The sequence below is a fragment of the Musca autumnalis genome, unplaced genomic scaffold (assembly GCF_047663935.1).
Source record: "Musca autumnalis isolate F117 unplaced genomic scaffold, ASM4766393v1 scaffold_1, whole genome shotgun sequence".
Classification (NCBI taxonomy): domain Eukaryota; kingdom Metazoa; phylum Arthropoda; class Insecta; order Diptera; family Muscidae; genus Musca; species Musca autumnalis.
The window spans coordinates 96,886,635-96,908,042 of NW_027411644.1; the positions used below are offsets into that span (position 1 = coordinate 96,886,635).

General features: G+C 36.0%; 1 protein-coding gene across 21 annotated transcripts in view; it reads left to right on the plus strand.

Annotated features, from left to right (window-relative positions):
- Pkc98E (Protein kinase C) overlaps positions 1–21,408 on the plus strand; it is a 94,112-nt gene that overhangs the window by 67,891 nt on the left and 4,813 nt on the right. For all 21 annotated transcript variants that reach the window (XM_073985736.1, XM_073985770.1, XM_073985829.1 and 18 more), the window contains 6 exons: positions 17,680–17,750; positions 17,820–18,107; positions 18,190–18,630; positions 20,651–20,878; positions 20,938–21,190; positions 21,269–21,408. In XM_073985736.1, coding sequence (XP_073841837.1) covers positions 17,680–17,750; positions 17,820–18,107; positions 18,190–18,630; positions 20,651–20,878; positions 20,938–21,190; positions 21,269–21,408 — 1,421 coding nt within the window. The remainder of the gene's footprint in view (positions 1–17,679; positions 17,751–17,819; positions 18,108–18,189; positions 18,631–20,650; positions 20,879–20,937; positions 21,191–21,268) is intronic.

Sequence of the window (21,408 nt, forward strand, 5' to 3'; positions counted from 1 at the left end):
AACACCTGGCCACAAAAATGGATTTTTCTCGTTAGATCCAGCAAAATTGGACAATCGCTCAAAAAAAGGCTCCTGTGAATTGGTTCAAAGAAATTGAGCATAAAATCGATCGCGGTGCTTCAAACGACGTTTATAAGATCGTCACAGATAACGAATCTAGGATCTATGCTTAGCAGCCTGAAACAAAGCAGGAATCGACCGTTTAGATCTTCGAAAGCGAGACAAATCCAACGAAACTTGTTCATGTAAGAAGCACTTCGAAGCAAATGGTCGCCTGTTTCTTCGGGCAATACTGACCGTTTGGCGACTATACGGCTTTAGAAATGTAGGACGGTTACTTTTGAGTGGTAAACTACAATTTATTTGTCTCCTGAGAAATTCGAAAAACGATTAAGAGAAGACAAATCATTCTGCACCATGGCAATGTGGGCTCTCACACATCGGTTCAAACCAGCGCCTGTTTGACCGGACAAAACGTGGAATTGATGGGTCATCCGTGGTACAGCCCTGACTGGGGATCCAATGACTTCATTTGATTCCAGCACATCAAGAAAATAAGGCGTGGTCAACGATTTTTGTTGCCTGAAGATGTTGTAAAAGCGTTCAAAAACCATGTTTTGGAGGTGTCTCAATCGGAGTGGAAAAAAGTGCTTCGCCAATAGGTTAGAGCACACGAAAAAGTGTATAAATCATGCTGGATACTACCTAAGAAATCAATTAAATCGTTTTTGATAGTAAATATTCGCGTTTTCATTGTTAGGTCAGATAGTTTTCGTTCAGCCCTCGTATAAAGCTCTTTTCTCAAGCATAATAGTGGAACAATCAATAAATTCATCACGCCATAACTCAGAAACTTGACTTATGGCGAAAAATTACTTTTGGATTTTTAATATACTCACCAAGGGCTATCATCTCAAAAAGGAACTTTCCACCACACAGATCTTGAGTTCCAATTTGTGTCACAGTGAAATGTACACAAAAACATCAAAATAAATGAAATAGGGTGGTACTGTTATATGGGGCCTGTAGGAAACAAGTAAAAAAAGTATCAGTCGGTTTTGCCGGCGGAGATATACCCTCAGCCTGTGTGAGTTGAAACTACGCAGATTTTGTGGCGTTTTTTGAGGTATGAACTTGCCGACAAAAAATATATTTGGTTTGAAGCTCAAAAAGTGTTGCGGAGTCAATTTTGGATCTAATTTAGGAAGTCTTTACTTTTGATAAATATTGTGCCCACCAGTGATTTCTGTTGGTCACAGTATAACATAGAGGTTGTGGACCTCTATGTCAGGAAGGATGGACTTGCCCACGAAAAACATAATATCGCTTAAACTGGACCACAAGAAGTAGCATCGGTATGATTTTCCAAAGGATTTTCGAACAGGTCCTAAACTGCGCTTAAATACAAATGTTGAACTTTTGTGGTACCCGAAGGAGTAGACCAATATCTGAAGTAAAACTACATTTGGACACAATATTAGGAGATCCAAAGTTTGGGTGGTTGCTCCGGTTAACGGTCGGTTAATGCCTTCGAAAGTTATCGTGCGTACCATTTTTACGAAAAGTTTTGAACTTTGGATCGATATGGCTCATCCTCGGACTTAAACTAAGTTCTGACAAAATATTACGAAGGCCACATTTTGGACCGAATCGGCTGATCAGTTCGAGAGTTATCGTGCGCTCCGTGCTAATTTCTGAGGAAGTATGGATTTGCCCCTGATGGAACTTGTACCGTTGTAATGGAGGCAGCGAATACAAGTTGTTACAACAAACATCAAAGCTATTCAAAAGTAGGTCCTAAATTGAACTTTTCCGCAATTTTGTGTGGAGGAACCCGAAGGGGTGGAGCGATAGAGTCCATATTGGAACCTCCTCTATGTCTGGTAGAAATTTCACGATGTGCAAAGTATGGACAATGGTGCGTACAAATTTTTGAAAAGTTTCGAACTTTTGGGATGTACCTAAAGGAATGGACCGATATGGCTCATCCTCGGACTTAAACTATGTTCAGACAAAATATTACGAAGGCCAAATTTTGGACCGAACCGGCTGATCCGTTCGAGAGTTATCGTGCGCTCCAGCCACTACACATGGTGGCATAGGGGATTTTTTGCACCTTTCGGGCTAATTTCTCAAGCAGTATGGAATTGCCCCTGATGAAACTTGTACCGTTGTAATGGAGGCAGCGAATACAAGTTGTTACAACAAAAATCAAAGCGATTCAAGAGCAGGTCCTAAACTGAGCTTTTCCGAAGTTTTTTTTTTGGAACCTCGTCTATATCGGGTAGAAATTCCAAACGATGTGCAAAGAGTGGACCGATCCGGTTACTCCCTCCATGAGTTATCGTGCGTACAAATTTTCCGAACATTTTCGAACTCATCTTCGAACTTAAACTAAGTTTGGACAAAATATTACGCAGGCCAAATTTTGGACCAAATCGGCTCATCTGTTCAAAGATATCGTGCGCTATAGCCAGACAGACGGACGAACATTGCTAAATCGACTCCAAATTGTCTGAAACGGATTTCGTCCAATCATACATAGTGTCTAAAATCATTCGGGCTTGATCTGGCATACACCTCACCCGTCCAAGTGATATGTTCGCACGTAAAGCGTTTCAGCAACACACTCTAAACAAAGCTTTCGAAAGTTATTTTCACGTTAAATACAGAAACGCCATTACTTTCACAAGGGAACTGCATGTGTGATGTGAAATGGATGCACGGTAAATTCCAGAACATGCCCGATTATTTCGATGAGGCACATTTTGCCCGTATGAAAGTGTATATTAGGGTTATGACTTTTTGACTTTTTTTCAAAAACGATTTCCTGTAGCAAGAATGAATGAACTTTTGCCTATTATTGCCAAAAATAACGTTTATTCCATTTAATTTTTAAAAAAGTCACGCACAAACCACTTTGATTTTTTTTTTTTTTTGAAAAAATACTATGAATTTAAAAAAAACTCTCAGAAAATTATTTCTTGTTGTACGAATGAATGACCCTTTGCCTATTAATAACTAAAATAACTTTTATTCCATTTAAATATTGAAAAAGGTCCCGCACAAACCACTTTCACTTGATATGATATATGGAATAAAGCTATATATGATATAAAATTATATATACAGTTGCGTTCAAAATAATAGGAGTGCCCACAGTTTATACAGTTGGCCATTCAGAGTTCTGTTAACAACATTTGACAACAAACATAATAGATTGTTCATTATTGTGATTTGATTTCCTTTGTATTTTATGTATTTGACAGCAAACTAAATAGTCAGGGCTAACTAGTTTGGGCTGAATGGCCAACTGTATAAACTGTGGGAGTGCCCATACACAAAGAGAATGGTCCAAAAAAACATGGTTAAACTTCTCCATTTTGGGTTATTTTGTATTTGGTTAACATTGTTGACATTCCAACTGTTATTTCATTAACAGAAATGTGGCAATTTGTATTAAATTAATTACTGTTTACACCAACATTATAAATCGTCTTAAAATTTTTTGTTCAAAAAAATAGGAGTGTGGAAGAAAAAGGACAATAAAAATATTTTTAGTTGAATTTACGACCAAAACTGTAAATATTTTAGTTGATAGTACTAAATACAATATATTTGAATTTTTTGAAAACAAAAGTCCTTTCGTAGTATCCAAAAAAACAGGCTATTGTCCTTCTGGCGACTTTTCCAATAAATTAAGCACTTATTGGGGAATTCAGTGGATTTTATAAACAAAACCTTTATTGATTAGAGTTGTTTAACACTCTGACTGTTACCTCAAACAAAACATAATGATTGGTATCCCATAAATTGGTGTATTTTGAACCATGAACCAAATTTCAGCAAGTTTTCATTAATCCTTTATGAAAGGATCGGCCAAAACAGCGCTTTTATAAGTCATTTATTCCTCGACCAAATAAAATTATGAGGCCCTCAGGATGTTAGCTTTATGTACACAATCAATTTCACTTCTATTCCAAAATTTTTTTAAAGCGTGAACGGTTGAAATTGTTTTTACACAGTATGTGATAATCCGGCTTTGACTACTCTATGGTTGGCATACACCGTACTATATTTTTCTACATAAATTCACGTATTTCGTTCAAAAGTACTTAATTTAGATTAGTTCTCATAGAAAATTGTGTTTTACACGACGCAAAACCTAATAAACATATTCGTAGGGCAACTTCAGAAGTATTTCCTTAAAATTAGCTTTTTAACAAAGCGTCTAGAAAAATTGCTCATATCATATGCCAATCATCCAATTTTTCAAATATAGACAAAATAATTGTTCTGAGTGTAGTTAAGATGCTAAGCGCCTCAAAATATTATTTGGTCGAGGAATTAATGCATTATAGATACGCTTTTTTGGTCGATCCTTACATAAAGGTCTAATGGAAACTGGTTAAAACTTCGCTCAAGGATCAAAATACACAAATTTATGGGGAACCAATCATTATGTATTGTTCGAGGTAACAGCTAGAGTGTTAAACAACTACAATCAATAAAGGTTTTGTTTATAAAATCCATCGATTTCCCAATAAATGCTCAAATTATGGGAAAATAGCTGCAAGGACAATATCCTTTCTTGTTTTCAAACAGCTTTCAAATCTATTAAATTCGCTAACAACTAAAATATTGACAAGTTTGGTCCTAAACTCAAATAAAAATATTTTTATTGTTCTTTTTCTTCCACACTCCTATTTTTTTGAACAAAAAATTTGAAGGCGATTTATAATGTTGATGTAAACAGTAAATAATTTAAAACAAATTGCCACATTTCTGTTAATGAATTAACAGTTTGGATGTTAACAATGTTAAACAAGTACAAATTTGGCCAAAATAGAGAAGTGTAAATATGTTTATTTGACCATTCACTCGGTGTGTATGGGCACTCCTATTATTTTGAACACAACTGTATGTATGTAATGATATGACGATAAAATTGGTGAGAAACAAAAGCTTAAGCCCATTTGGTTATGTCGTGTGGCTTTAAAGCTTGTTTTGAGCTTGTGCTTAAAGTGACTCCAATTTTTTTTAGACTTTTACAATACAGTGTGTTCTTAGGGAGTGAAAAACATTCCTATGTCGACAGCTATCGAATGGTGGGGGGGGGGGGTCCATTAGTTCCATTAGGAACCCTAAATACAAAATTATTTGGTTCTATGTTGTGCCATCGTTGTTTGTCTTTACCAAACTCTGCCCTCTGCTTTAAATATCCAACATAAAAGCACAAGTGACGATCCAACTTGATTATTTAATCGAAATTTTTCAAAAACAAAATTCTTGATGAACTCTTTCTTAACAAATGTTAAATTATCTGCTAGTTGTAAGGCTTTCTGCTTTAAATGTTGTTTCCATAGCTTATTGTAAATTTGATTTCTTCCCCCATTTGATGTATGTATGTGTCTATTTGTATCTGTTTTCTTTGTAATTTGTCAAAAATATTGCGAACTTCTCTATAACGTAGCTGCTGGGCACAATGGACGAACACGTAGTACGTTATAGAGAAAATTCGTTATAAAAATAATATTTTGTGTGAGAATTTATATTTTTGTTTTATTAAATAATTTCTTATAGAAAATTATTCGTTACGTTCGTTCCTTGTGGAGAAGCTCGACTGTATATTGAAAATACTAAAAAAAACTAACTAATGAAACGATTCGAATTTCAAATAGACGTATTTGCACAATTTGAATTGCAAATGAAATAGAACTGGAATTTCAAATGGCATAAAATGAATTACAAATAGAATTATCTTATTTTAATTGAAATGGTGGATTTCTGTAACCCATTTGTTTGGTTACCGACAAAAACCGGATAAATTAAAGTGTTTATTACAGTTGGGCAATCTCGTTCAATTGAAAGATCCGGATCACTAACTCGTTCAATGGACACCGGTAATTTCTTTGAAAAACTGCGTATACTTCATTTCACACGTTGGTTTTTATGATGCTACTCATTCGTCTTTGAACGGGGACAGTGATCCGGATCGTTCAATTGAACGAGATTGCCCAACTCTAGTGTTTATAAGTTTTGCCTTTTTTAGGGCGAAGGCCATTATTTGTGAGGTTAATTAATTTAATTTTAATTAATCGAGCTATATGACCTAGGGAGATTACATTGAAAAATTGATATCTAGCGATGTCCTACACACACATCTACCGCTATGCGACGATCGTTTCGTTAACTGGTTAAATTAACATCCTCAGGCATATTAGATGTTGTTGTTGCTAGACAATTTTCGCCATTTGGAGCTCCTATTTATACATCCATTTATAGAGTGTTTATAACATCCTTAATTATCGAAATATGTCAGTAATTTAGCAACAAAAATAATGTTGCAGCTAAGTTCTACCTTTATTAGTGCAGATTTTAGGTTTCAACCTGTACATTCCCTGGCAGACCCTTTCTCAAAGTTTGATCCGTTACTCGTTAGATGTTATCTGCGTAAAGCAAAAGATTCAGTAGATCTCATTGTCACGCCTTTTGATATTGAAATGCTCAGAGAGGCTTGTGACATTTTTAACTTATTAAAGTTTTAAAGGCGACGATTTATTCATTTCTCCTGACGTTCCTGGGTGGGGGAAGTCTTAACAAGATAACCTAAATAATAACGTCCTCCAGACGTACAAAGTTAGAGTGCACAACATGCTTACTCTGGTTTATACGTACATGTCCACACGGACATGTGGCGATTTTTTATCGCCCCTATTCTCAACCTAATCAGGACACCATCGACCAATATGTTCAGTGGATGCATATTTTCAGTCGTTCAAGTGGTGAACATTGTGACAGTAAATTTAGAGGCATTAGATGGAAAAACGGCGGGCTATGTAGATATTTAACATATCATCGACGATAGGACCTGAGATCAAGATCGTACAACCATCCGCATAAATTACGATCTCTATACACTCTGGGGGTACTGGAATTTTAGAAAGGTAGATATCATCCCGCGTTGGGGATCTCCCTGCTTCACCTCGGGCGACTTCTTGTTTTTGAATTCCAGAAGTGACTAGCGTTCATACATATAGTGTATTATCCAATGTTTCAAACACGGCTGGAGGGGTAGTCTTCTCTGTATCCCCGAACAGCTTGACATGGTTGACGGTACCAGGCTTCTGGTACAATATGGGTGGCGAACGATAGATTAAGGACACTTTTTAAACACTCAACTCCGGGTTCATCCAGCTGGTTAAGCAATACCATTAACATTCCATGTGGGCCCAACGCTTTGGATGATTTCGCTTTTCGGATGACGTCTGCAACATCTCTTTTTATCCTATCACTCTCGAGGTGCTCTATAAACTGCCGCGCATCTTTTCGGATCTGTTACTATCACGCCGTTAAAGGTAACAGCCGTATATCACCCTTCTTTCCCGGATTTAATCGTTGCCCACAATTTAGTTAATCCTTTACTAATGGTGCATTACTGCAGATGGTCTAGCCACTTTTTTCCGCTTATGTTCTTCTACTGTTGACAAAGTAGTCATAAAGCATTGAACGAATGACTACGCATAGTGAATGGAGTCTTCTTGCTATGGATCTTTTAGTCTAGTCAGTTCATGTCTTCGCGTCCACGTCTTTATAACTTTGCATCATCTTAGAGACCTTCCGGGTTACTTTCCATGGATTATATACGGTTATATACGATCAGAGATGGTCTGTATGACGATTTTTTAGGTTTTCGACGGTAAGAAAGTTGTAAACGTCGAAAACGTCATTTACCCGTAGAAAACGTATAAGAAGTAGTAAACGTCATAAACCTCAAAAAATGTATGTTGCCACCATATTTTTCACTTTATTAATATTAATATTTTATTAATATTTTAATTTTTAAAATAACTGAAATAATTGAACAATAAATTGGATTACGCACTTAGCACGCCATCTACAATATATTCCGAACACTACCACTACTTTACCTATGATTCAAAGAATTTGGGGGTAAAGTAATAAAAAACATATGTATAGTGCCCATATAATAAAATTTATATAATATGTACATTTTAGAGTGAAATCTTTTTATGCCTGTTTTCTAATAAAATAGGATCTCAAAAAAATATATATAATAAAACGAGTTCCATTATTATGAGAAAACATCGATTTTTAGGTTATAAAATTCGTTTGTTTATTCTGTCAAAAACCTGGTTTGTTTGGCTAGGTTTACGACGTCTCCGACGTATGTAATATACGTCAGAAATGTATGTCAGATACGTCATAATTGCAGACAGACCATCTCTGTATACGATGAAATTGTGCCTAGTCGAAGTAATGGTTTCAGACCCCAAGTTTGGACGAAATCCGTTTCAGATAATTTGGAGTCGATTTGGCCATGTCCGTGCGTCCGTCTGCCTCGCTGGAGCGGACGATAACTCTCGAACGGATAAACCGATTCGGTGAAAAATTGGATTGTCGTAATATTTTGTCCAAACGTAGATCAAGTTCAAAGAAGGGTCATATCGCACTCCTCAGGGTACCTCCCCCACAAAAGTTCAACCATTTTCGCTATAACCGATTTGGTCAAAACTTTGCACATCGTATATTTCTTTCAGACATGGATGAGCTTCGAATATTGACTATATCGATCGACTCCTTCGAGTACCTCCCACACAAATTTTCAAAATTTTTGGCACAAGTGCAGTTTTGAGGCATTTGTCGGAACGGCATGACATTTTTTGCAACAGGTTCACGATAGTACATTTTTTTCGTCGGGCAGGTCCATACTTTCTGAGATAATGTACCAATAGCTCTAAATAATTCTACCGGCTCCAACTCAAATGACTGATGAGCACGAAAATTTGAGTATTAGATTTGGCCGAAACTTTGCACATCGCAAAATTTCTTCCAAGACCACATCAAGTTCCAAGAAGATCTATATTGGAAAACATATTTGGGTACTCTCCTCACAAAAGTTCAATATTTTAGTTTGGCCCCAATGAGTTGCTCCGTTTATGGGATATCGCGAGTATCACCGTTAGGAGTGGACAGATTAAGTACCAACTTCGAACTTTGTTTAAGTTTTGCAGAAATATTACGATATGCTAAGTTTGGAACAACCCAGGGTCCAGTTTGGAAGTTTTCGTGCTCATCTGCATCTATATATGGTGTCCGTAAAGGTTATTTTAAAGCTTTCGGGCTATTTTCTTAGGGTGTATTATGGACTTGCCACTTAAAAAACTTGTACCGTCGTAATGGGGGCAGTGCGTACAAGTTGTTGCAAAAATCAAAGGTCTTAAACTGCAATTTTCCGAAATTTTATGTGGGAGGTACCCGAAAGAGTGTGCCGATATAGTCCATATTCAAACCTGATCTATATCTAGTAGTTATTACGATGTGCAAAGTGTGAACCAAATCGGTTGCTGCCTTTGAGAGTTATCATGCGCGGCATTTTAGCGAAAAGTTTTGAACTTTTGTGGGGGAGGGACCTGAAGCATTGGAACGATATGACCCATTTTCGAACTTGATCTAAGTTTGAACAAAATATTGCGAAAAACACATTTTGGTCCAAATCGGTTGATTCGTTCGGATGTTATCGTGCTCTCCAACTACTACACATGTTGTCATAGGGGTTTTTTACACCTTTCGAGCTATTTTCTCAGGAAGTATGGACTTGCTATACTGGCTTTGCCGACAGATACTTCTTCTTCTTCTTGTTTTCAGTAACATTAATACATTTCTGATCGTATCACCGATTTCAAGTTGGTGTCCTTTGGTACTCGAACACAGATTTTGCAAGGGTTTGCAGGTGCGGGTGATTCAATAGCATTTCGCTTCCATTAAATCAGGACAAGGAGTGTTTCACGCAAGTAGATGTTAAAGTTTAATATAGTAGGCTTCTGTTATCCGCGTGGTTTGAAACTTTTCGTCTCCGGCAGACTTATTAGCCTTAACATCTCTCTTCTGTGCGACGTCCCATAAGAGAGGAGACGTCCCACAGAAGAGAGATCTTTACGCAAATATGTCTGCCGGAGACGAAAAGTTATTTCGCTTAAGTTCTTCAATTAATCTAATATAATTTCCAGTACGTACATTTGAAAATGTCACTTCCACAGCTGCAAGTAGCAACATAAATTTTCCCAAACAATCAGATCGAAACAGATTTTTGACCCATTCAATACTCTAGAAATATCATAAGAAATATCTATGTTTATGGTTCACGTTTTTTCTTTAATCTTGCTTACGTATTTGAATTTTAACATCACCAACCTCCATACCAAGTGTTTTGCCCTAACGCAATTTCAACTTTAGCATCGCTCTTTTTTTATTTTCTTATCATAGTCACATGTAAATAGTTAACAATCTTCAGCTGCGCTACCCGTTCGCAATATTTATTTTTGTCAAGATAAATGTGGAATGTTTTTGTTGTTGTTATATTATTTTTTGCAGTAGTCATAATTTTATTAATAAACAAATTTATTTATTCCGTAAAAACATAAAGAGACCTAAAAGAAGGGAATTAATGAAAGTGTTAGTAACAGATAGTAAAATTTTATAAACCACAAGATTTTCCACTAGCGTTTCCGCTCATATGGCTAACAGAAATCTTCCCAACATTGTTATGATTGATGCTATCCAATAAAATACATAATTTACGATATTTGTTAACATTGTTGTTCTTTTCGAACGCCGAATTCATGAATGGTGCAACAGAGGATGCTTATACTCGTAGACCTTTGGTCCATTAAGTTTATCCTGGATAGATTTGACGATGATGATGATGAGAATGTTCTATGATTATTGTTTGTTGAATTGAGGATAAAAAGGAAGGAGTTTCCGTAATATGCTCTTTTTCGCTTTCAAAACGAAACATAACCCACGTTGACCGAACTCGCTGTTTAGTTTCGTTTTGTTTACATTCGTGAGTGCGAACAAAACGAATAGCGAAAATTCTCAATTTCACAACAACAGATAGAAAACGAAAAAGTTCAAAACACATTTAAATGATTCGTTTGGTGGTTGATAAAACATCCACCGTAGTATGTTCCAAGCATGTTGGCGTTGCTTAAAGGGTTGTTAAGCAATGAAATGTGTGTGTGGCTGTCATTGATCATTTCGCACAGCAAATGTTTGCCAAAAATTCTTTTTGTTCCGCTGGTGAATGAAACAACTCGGCATAGCATAGCCGAAGTACATTTCAGAAATCGTTTGAAAAGATTGAGGTTTTGTTTTAAGAAACTGAAAAGTTTGTGACTTTGTGTGATTGGTACGGAAATCGTTTTGTTTGTTTGCGTTCATTGAACGTCCCTGCTTGAAAAATTACTGAACATAAGTCGAACCGGTACACAGTGGATCCACTTGTATGGAGAACGTGGCCAAAAATATTTAGAGTGTAAAAATCAAGCCAATGCGCCGGTTACAGCTTTGTGATGCTGCGAAAAGTGTTTTAAGAAACCACGAGCGTAACATTCTCCCCCCTTTCCCCTCTGGAGGGGGTATACGGTAAGAATTGTTTTATGCTGCTAATACAAAATGACATGAACAAAGGTCCCGATTATATGATGCAAAAATAGGCTTTGGGAAACAAAACAATCTCCAAAACAACATAAAATCCAACCAATTTAGCGGATTAAAAAAATCAACATTTTTGTCTGAAAATTGGTAAAATTTTTAATATAGATCTTATAGCGTGCTTCCCGGAAGGCATGTACCGCTAACGTAAGACAAATTTTGAAGAAGATTTCTTCATCTTGCCACTGATGCCAATTATGTTAATGTACGTGGTCAGATAACAGAGTTATACGCTAATATATCCATAGAACCCCTATTCTAGGGCAGCTTTAGTCAGTGACCCACCATTTATAGTCTGGCACTAGATGGCAGCTGATTTTAATACTGAATAATCTTAAACCCATGACCTACTTTGGAAAACTATTCCCGAGGTGGGCACTGGTGGGCATCATGACTAAAACCTTAGGTAAAATTTAAGTATATGATCGAAATGGCATTACAAAATACACTAAGAAAATGTGCAGCTAACTAGAATTCCACAACAAGCTTAAACACAACTTGTTAATGAAAATTAAGCTATTACCTCCTCCTTAAAAATCCACTATAATATTTGGCTATACGTATTAGTTTCGCGATATTTTGAATTTATTTACTTGCACTTAAAATATGGGTTATACTCACAACAAAAAATATTAGTTAAATTTTCCAACTTTTGAAGCTATTCTTAAGAAGATCGCGTTCGAATGAAACAAAAACTAATATATTTTTAAAAAGGTCCATGTCATAGCTGTCAGTATTGCCAGATGTTGTACCAAAATTTTGACATTAATTTTTTTTATTTTTGCCCAATGCGGTAGTGCGATTCTATAACTCATTTTTACAATTTCGGTAATTAACAATATTATTCGGTAAGTTAGCGACCAGTGCTGTGAACTTTTATTTCAACTTTTCATTCATAATTTTGCGTTTTAATGTTACTGATTTTTGTCGGTAACTCAAAAAAATGAGAATCGCACTACTGAAAGGGGTGGGCATATGATCGCTTATGCAACTACTGCCGCCAAATTCAAGCGCACTTCAATCCGAAACGTAAAACCAGCCGCGATCCTGAATCTCATGACTTAAACGCCGTTTTCACAGCCTGAAGCTGGACCAGGATATTTACAGGTTGTAATGCTTTTGATTGCTCCGGCAATAAGAATTGATCCAGTCCTTTTGAACATTTGATAGTTTGGTCATTAGTCTCTTATTCCCAAGTGTTTGCCGTCAGACAAGCCCACCATAGATTAAGATGAGGGAACCACGGTTACATACAGCCAGTGTGACTTGTGGTCTGAGTCCTAAACTTTTTCCATTGGAGTTCTTGCAGGAGTACAGGCAATAACACCTTTATTCGTCCGCTACTCTGTATTACTTTTCCATGTCAATCGACTGTCTAGGTATAAGCAATATACATACCTATGTTAACTGTACAGTTTTTCTCACGGAACTCTCCTCCATGCGCGAATTTATATTCCTCCTTTTCAGAATCTCATCAATCCATTCCACTAGGATGGAGAAAATTCCTGTGTTGCTGAGAGCAATATGGATGGATTCAATCTTTGCATTATTGTAAGTTGTAAAGTTTGAATTTCCCATATTCTTATCAACGTGCCTAATCCTGTTTTTACTGACTTTCCTATGATGTACGTGTGGTGAGATCTACTGATCTTTTTGGAATCTACCTGTGCCCTAATTTCAAGATCCAATAACCTTTCCATCTTTAGTTGAAAGTAAAGAAGACTACTTTATCTGGTATTATACCATCCGGCAGGGATGCCAAGTTGGTGGTTTTCCCACTACTTGTGGTGATTTTTGACGTACAAAAATCACTGGTTACGAGTTGTAGCGATTTTTTATTTTAAATCGCTACAGTAGCGATTTTGGCAGTTTAAGGTAGCGACTGTAGCGATTTTTACGCAACATTGTTTATTGTCATCAATTTTAAATCAAACAAAAAAGAATATATTGTGCCGCGAGCATAGACTAATGCATATATATACGACGGAATGCTCTCAACGAGTATGTTTCGAGTGTGGTGACCAAGAAACTCAATATAAAATCCCAAAAAATGAAAGGTAATAAATATTTTTTCCTGCAAAATACTGCAAAGGGTTAGTTTTTGATGGGAACTATATTCTCAGATAAAAATATCCAAGAAAAAATGGTAATATTCCCCAAAAATCGTCTTCCAACTTTTTTGAGTTTTCCGGTTTTAGTGACTTGACCGCGGAAAAATTGAGTAATCCTTCGTCTATACATTTATTAGTCTATGCCGCGAATGAAATATCCATACATTTAGTTGGCAGATCGTGTTCAATAATATAGAAAAGCCTGGATATTTTATTGAAGAAGTGGGTAAAAACATGTATGTGCGATTTTTATATTTCTCTCTTTCTGTGTAACAATTGATCATTTCTTCAGTTTTTACAAATTTTTGTAGTGTTTTTTGGTCTTAGTCAGTAGAGATTTGGTTTTTAACAATTTGTCTGTAGCGATTTTTACCTCGGAACAGTTGGCATCTCCGCCATCTGGAGCCGGTATTTGTAATTCTGAAAATTTTAAATCGCCCATTGAAATGCTTGTTTGAAGGTTAGTTAATTTATCTATCAGCTGATCATCTCCTTCAGTGCGGGATTAAATATGGCTTGCTGTTTGCAGGTCATCATCAAACCGGGAAAGTTAACCCCTGATATTAGATACAGAATTTCTAGTTCAAAGTTAGTCGACGAACCGTCGCCCCTCTTTATACATCCTATGGATTTTGGATCCTTGAATAGTTTTATTTACTCCCTCCATGGACTCACTATAGCTACAACTCTTTACCTCAGAACCGTCAATGTTGGTGAGCGTTGTATTCATTAACTCCTTTCTTAATCTATTTTGAAAATTTGGCATGTTACCAAACAAAATGAAAAAGTTAGCTGTTTCATCTGAATTTTTTTGCATTCTTTCTCAAATTGGCGAGTTATTTTCAAATCCGGAAGCAGTAGAAAAAGCTCCATCAGCTTTTGTTTCTGATATATATGTAGCTCTGGGCCCTAGTTTAGAATTTTTAATCAGATTTTCGTTATCCTTGATCAACAAAAATATTTTTGTTTGTTTTTTAAAATTGAGTTTGTTTAGAAATTCCGTGTGCTCGATCTAAACAGTTTTTGCTACATTTATCGTAAATATACCTTGCAAAATATAGAAGACTCACACTTGACTTTATAAAAATTGCTTATTTTGTATACTTTATAGTATTATTAAGTCACCAAGGCAGGCCATGAATATCTCACATTGTATGTCAAGATACAGCTCGCAATATTTATATAGACCATTATATATAGCCCCCATAGAACGGTGCCTCTCGATTTTTAGAAATTGTAAAGGTTTTAGCCACATTATCCAGCCGATATAGCTGTAAATTGGTAGGTAGGAGTTTAAATATAAATAGATACATCCCATTTAAAGTCATCACCCGATTTTGGTCGAAATTTCTTCCACCGATCGACACGGGATCCATCGAGCAAAACCCATTTTTGCCATCAGGTGTTCACGCAATATCGAAGGTTATCTAAGAAATCCCCAAGGATACCTCTATCTCACGGTATATAACATAGTGATCTTGCATTATCCGTTCACGCACGGTTTATATTTTTTCTGGCACAACGGCCGTTTTTGAACGACCCACACGACCATCGTTTTTGAGCGATCGTCGACCACGATTAAATTTGTTAAACCAGTTTTTCAGAGTGCTATAGAATGAAGTTTCATTGCCTTTCAAATATTTAATTTGATCGATACACTCTTGCCGCGATAATCCACATCGTGAAAAATGATGAAAATTTTCAAAAGGCATTCAATTTCTTTTTTTGAAGATGTGGACAAATTTCTGGTGAAAGTTATATACCCCCAACGAAGACTAAATACTAAATTTCAGCCGTTTCGGTGGAATACAGAGACAACAACCTTCAAGATATCGAAAATGGGGAGGTACCGTTCTATGGGGGCAATATCAAAAGGTGGACCTATACTGATAAATATCAGATGAAAAGTTGTAGAACTTAATACCAAATTTCAGTCATTTCGGAGGAATATTGAGGCCACAATCTTCAAAATACCGAAAATCGGGAGGAGTACCGTTCTGTGGGGGTTATATGAAGACGTGAACCTGTACCGACAAATTTCTGGGGAATAGTTGTATACCCCCAACGAGGACTAAGTACCAAACTTCAGCCATTTCGTTGTGATAATGAGGCTAAACCCTTTAAAAATTCCGAAAATCAGGTGGTACCGTTCTATGGAAGCTATATCAAAACGGGAACGGATATAGCCCATTTTCAAAACCAAACATCCTAGGAGTAACGGAAACTTCTATACCAAGTTATAAAAAACTGTATCTTAAATATTACGAACTGTATCTTGATTTCAACAGACAGGCTGATCAAGAATATATGTACATATATGCTTTATAGGGTCTACGACGAATGCTTGGATGTGTTACAAACTAAATGACAAATTTAATAATAACCTCCATATTATGGTGGAGGGCACAAAAAGATCAATAATAAAATGTTATTTGGCAAAATATTTAACAAAAGTTAATTTTTCAGGATGACCTGTTGTATGGATCGTGACAGTACTTTGGAAAAAGAATACGGTTATAATACGCTTACGGCTAACAATAAACATGTAATAACAAAATCCTTTAAAAAATAGGAGATTATCATTGTATTAATATATCGATTTTAAGGTACAAAATGTTCCGTTCTTGGCCATAAATCGGTCAACATTTGCTCAAATCTCATAATTTAAAGAAAACATTTGTCTTAATAAGCCCACAAAAATAAATGATGATGGAGTACATGGGACCATTCGTTCTCGGTCTAGAATAAACACCGATTCCTAAATTGCCATTTCAAGAAAAACACGATTAATGTTCTGATTTCACCCTCAAACACACAAAAAAGTAATTTTGTTCCGATCAAGGCAGGTAGTGGTGTTACACAAGCTTTTCGAATATGAAGTGTCAATTTCCTTTGTAAACAATATTTTTGTTGTATTTTCCCCAACAACATAAAGAAATTTTGACATAACATATTCAAAATTTGTCGATCAAAACCAAGGCAAATTGAACAGTACTGCGATTCTCTAACTCATTTTTTGAGTTACCGGCAAATATCGGTAAAATTAAAATGCTTATAAATTCGGTAATTAACGATGTTCTTCGGTAAGTTAGCTACGAATAAAAAGTAGACGTAAAGTTCTACCGATAGCAAGAGTGCTGTCAAGTTTTATTTGAACTTTTCAGTCATAATTTTGCGTTTTAATTTTACCGATTTTTGTCGATAACTCAAAAAATGAGTTAGAGAATCGCACTACAGGTAGTGTAATTTGCCTTGGTTTAGATTACCTAGAGTCAATACATAAAACGTTTTTTTTTTCGATTTTTGAAAGTTGCAAGTAGAATTAATTCCTCAAGTACAAATAACGATAATGTTATCTTTAAAGATGATAATCACATTGTTAATTAAGTATTTGGAATTTTCTTTGTCTTCATTTATTAAAACATTTTTGTGTCTTGTCTTAATAGATATTCTTAAACTAGCCAACCTTTCTTACCTACATTATGGTAATATGTATTTATATTGCAATCTGGTGATTGTGACAAGATATCCTATCATATATGTACTCATAGGTTATGTATTCGTGCGTTCTCTCAGCAATCGTAATGGGTTAACATAACACCGTCATACTGTTAATTGTTTTGTTTTTATATTTTTATTTACAATCAAACTTTTCTATAACGTAGCTTTTTTTTATATGTTATAGATAAACTTCATTATAAAGAGACTATTTTGTGTGAAAATTCATATATTTGGCCTATAAGACAATCCGTTACAGAAAATTATTCGTTATAGAGAAGTTCGACTGTATTTTAATTAGATGTTCGTGAAGGTTATGATCCATTGATATGTACCATTTTTTTGTTAAACTTCGATAATCGTCTATGTATTTTTCTAACTATTAATGAAATAATTCCCGCATCGCTTACTAATTTTCCAAAAACAATAACAAAACATGCATATTTTGACACACTCGCATATTTGCACACTTAAATACAAAATTCAATATTTTTATGTTTTACCAATTTTTTTTAATAAATAAAATTTTAATATTTAAAAATACATTTTTTAGTCTGCACTTGTGTTGTACATAAGAGATGTCATCGTTCCGTGGTTACAAAATGTCCTGGTATGCGGGAAGAGGTAAGTCTTGGAAATAAACCAAATTGTATAATATTTTAATTCCCGTTTTTTTTTCTTCTCTCAAATTAGCAAAACAATTTGGAACCTGGACCAGCTGGACAACGTTTTAATGTCAATGTGCCGCATCTTTTTGTCGTTCACAATTACAAACGTTTTACATTTTGTGATCACTGTGGTTCACTGTTGTACGGTCTGATCAAACAGGGTCTACAGTGTCAGGTGTGCAACATGAACGTGCACAAACGTTGCCAAAAGAATGTGGCAAATACATGTGGTATTAATACAAAACAAATGGCTGAAATCCTTAGCTCACTGGGTATATCGCCTGATAAGCAGGCCCAGCCTAGACGATCAAAGGTAAATGTTGACCAATGTTTCTCATATATTAAGAACTATGTTCTAATTTTGTTTTGTTTTATTGTTCTTATTTTTCTTTTAGTATTTAAGTCAACCCGGTGGCGAGGATAACTTTGGTGCAAGTATTCACGGCGACAGTGATTGCATTTCAACTACCACTCGTAGTTCAACAATGTCACATCAGACCACATCCTCTAGCAGTTCGGGTGCCACAAATGTCAGTGGCGGTAGCAGTGGCGGTGAAATGGGCATGACTAGCTCGAATCGCTGCTATGACTCGCGTCCAGGCAAAACATGTTTGCAAGATTTCAATTTCATCAAGGTCCTGGGCAAAGGTTCGTTTGGTAAAGTAATGTTGGCCGAAAAGAAGGGTACCGATGAAATCTATGCCATCAAAGTATTGAAAAAGGATGCCATTATACAGGATGACGATGTTGATTGCACCATGACGGAGAAACGTATATTGGCATTGGCGGCCAATCATCCATTTTTAACAGCTCTACATTCCTGTTTTCAGACTCCGGTATGCAATAATTTATAATTTAATTATTTTTTTTTTTAAAAAAATCAGGAAGATGGAAGAATTATAATAGGATTTTTTCTTTTTATACATTAATATCGCGAAAAGTTAATCGAATGTAAAAAATTATTGCATTGCATTATTTGTATACCCTCAGCCTTTAGGCTAATACGATCAAAATGTGTCTTATCGAAATAATGGTTATAGACCCCAAGAATGTTTTGATGAAATCCGTTTCAGACAATTTGGAGTCGATAACTCTTGAACGGATTAATCGACTTGTTCAAAATTGTTCATTTCGTAATATTTTTTGTCCAAATATATTACGTTCTAAGACGAGCCATATCTATCAACTCCTTCAGGTATCTCCTCCACAGTAGTTCAAAATGTTTCCCTAAAATTGTGCGCACTATAACTGTCAAAGGGATTAACCGACTTTGTACATTGTAATATTTCTTGCAGACATAGATAAGGTTCGAACACGGACTATAGGGTCCACTCCTTCAGTTACATCCCACAACATTTTCAAAAATGTTCGCAAAAGTTCAGTTTAAGGACGTGTCTCGGAACGTTTTCATTCGTTCCTATTATGGGCATGCGCCCGAAAAAAAGTAGTACCGCTAACTTTTTTTCGGGCGCATGCCCATACTTCCTGAGACCATGGCCCAAAAGACCAAAAAAATCCTGCCGGCACCAACTAAAGTGCGCAACGTAAAATATCTTCCAAACGTACGTCAAGATCCAATAAGGTCTGTGCTGCACAACTTCTTCGTGTACCTCTCTCACAAATGTACAACATTTTGGCTGAAGTGCAGTGTGTTTCTTGAATGGTGGCTGAAGTGCAGGTTTGGTAATGTTTCCCGAGTTTACTTCTTGTGGTCGTATTTACAGCGATACAAAGTTTTTGGTGAGCCAGATTATGCCTTCTAACATAATGAATGACTAGATGTTTAGAGGGATTAAAAATGTGAACGAATGAATAGAAAAACCCTGTTCCAGAACCTCCAGGGCAAACCTTTTCGATTGTGTGATATGACTTGAGGAAGCTGGACAAGAGGTACCGCAGTTATACCCTTGTGAATCTAGGCAGTATATTTCGAAATCTGACATCTGTGGCGAATGTGGATGTAGGACACTGCTGTAAATCTGTTGATTTTGGATGGTATGGCTTAATGGATCTCTTAGCAATAGTATCTGTAGCCTTTTCAGATTTGGCTAGGCGGCGGATTCTGGATAATTATGTGTTCATTCCATCAGGCAGGTAGCACGCCAGGAGGTATTATCATGTGTAGTCTCTTCATGTAGATGATCAACATTCGTCATTTGGACACATCGGCTGGAGAGGAAATAGTTTCTTTGGTTGCTCTTGAAAGCAAGATACTATTTGGCAAGCAAAGAGGAAAAGTTCCATCTTTTATATTGTTCGGAAAATTAGAATTTACGAGTATATTGTAGATATAGGATCAAATGTAATCTGTATTCCTTCCTCCGTCCCGTGACGTGACAGTTCATTCGCATTTTTTCTTTCCTGCCATATTACGGTGATCAGGGACCCAACATAATGTAATGCTGGATTTTAGGTCTTTACGCTCCAAAACGTAATTAATCTGAAAGCTTCAAGGGTCGTTTGGCTACAGGCAGAGATGTTCACTGGCCTATTCACGTTCATTTTCCTAGTGGTTGATTGTAAATATCTCGGCTTGGAAGACACTAAAATTGTCATTCAATTTCAATGAGAGTCTTAAATCGAGCGTATTTCAGTAGATGCCTGAAACTGTCTAAAGATTTGTATCTTAGAGTCGTTGGTAAAAATTTCATTATCGTCGAGAGGTAGAGTGTTGTGGGTCAAGGATTCTCTTCTTGGTATGTACATTCTTACAAGTCTTCAGTAACATAGAGGGAATTTTGTACAACTTTCGAGTCACCTTTCTGGCAGAAAAACAAACTGACGAACATGGCTACATTCAAGTTTATATTTACACATTTTAATCGATTTATTATTATTTTTTTGCTTTTATTCCAGGATCGTTTATTTTTTGTTATGGAGTACGTTAACGGTGGTGATTTAATGTTTCAAATTCAAAAAGCACGTCGTTTTGAGGCAGCTAGGGCTGCCTTCTATGCTGCCGAGGTTACATTGGCCTTACAATTTCTACATTGTCATGGTGTTATTTATCGCGATTTAAAATTAGATAATATTTTACTAGACCAAGAGGGTCATTGCAAGTTGGCTGATTTTGGCATGTGCAAGGTATGTTTGTTTTTATTTTATTTAATAAAACATAATAACATAATAACAAATCTTTGCAGGAGGGTATTATGAATGGTGTTTTAACTACCACCTTTTGCGGTACTCCCGATTATATAGCACCAGAAATACTCAAAGAACAAGAATATGGTGCCTCGGTTGATTGGTGGGCCCTTGGTGTTCTTATGTATGAAATGATGGCTGGTCAGCCACCATTTGAAGCCGATAATGAAGATGAACTATTCGAATCGATTATGCACGATGATGTATTATATCCTGTTTGGTTATCCAGAGAAGCTGTGTCCATTTTAAAAGGTAAATTAGATGAGCATTATATTACTTAAAATGACTGAATGTACTTATTTTTTTTTTTGTTTGTGATTTTTTATTTAGGTTTTCTTACAAAAAATCCACAACAACGTTTAGGCTGTTCGGGTGATGAAAATGAAATACGTCGTCATCCATTCTTCAGTCGATTAGATTGGGATGAATTGGAGAAACGTAATATAAAGCCACCATTCCGGCCGAAAATG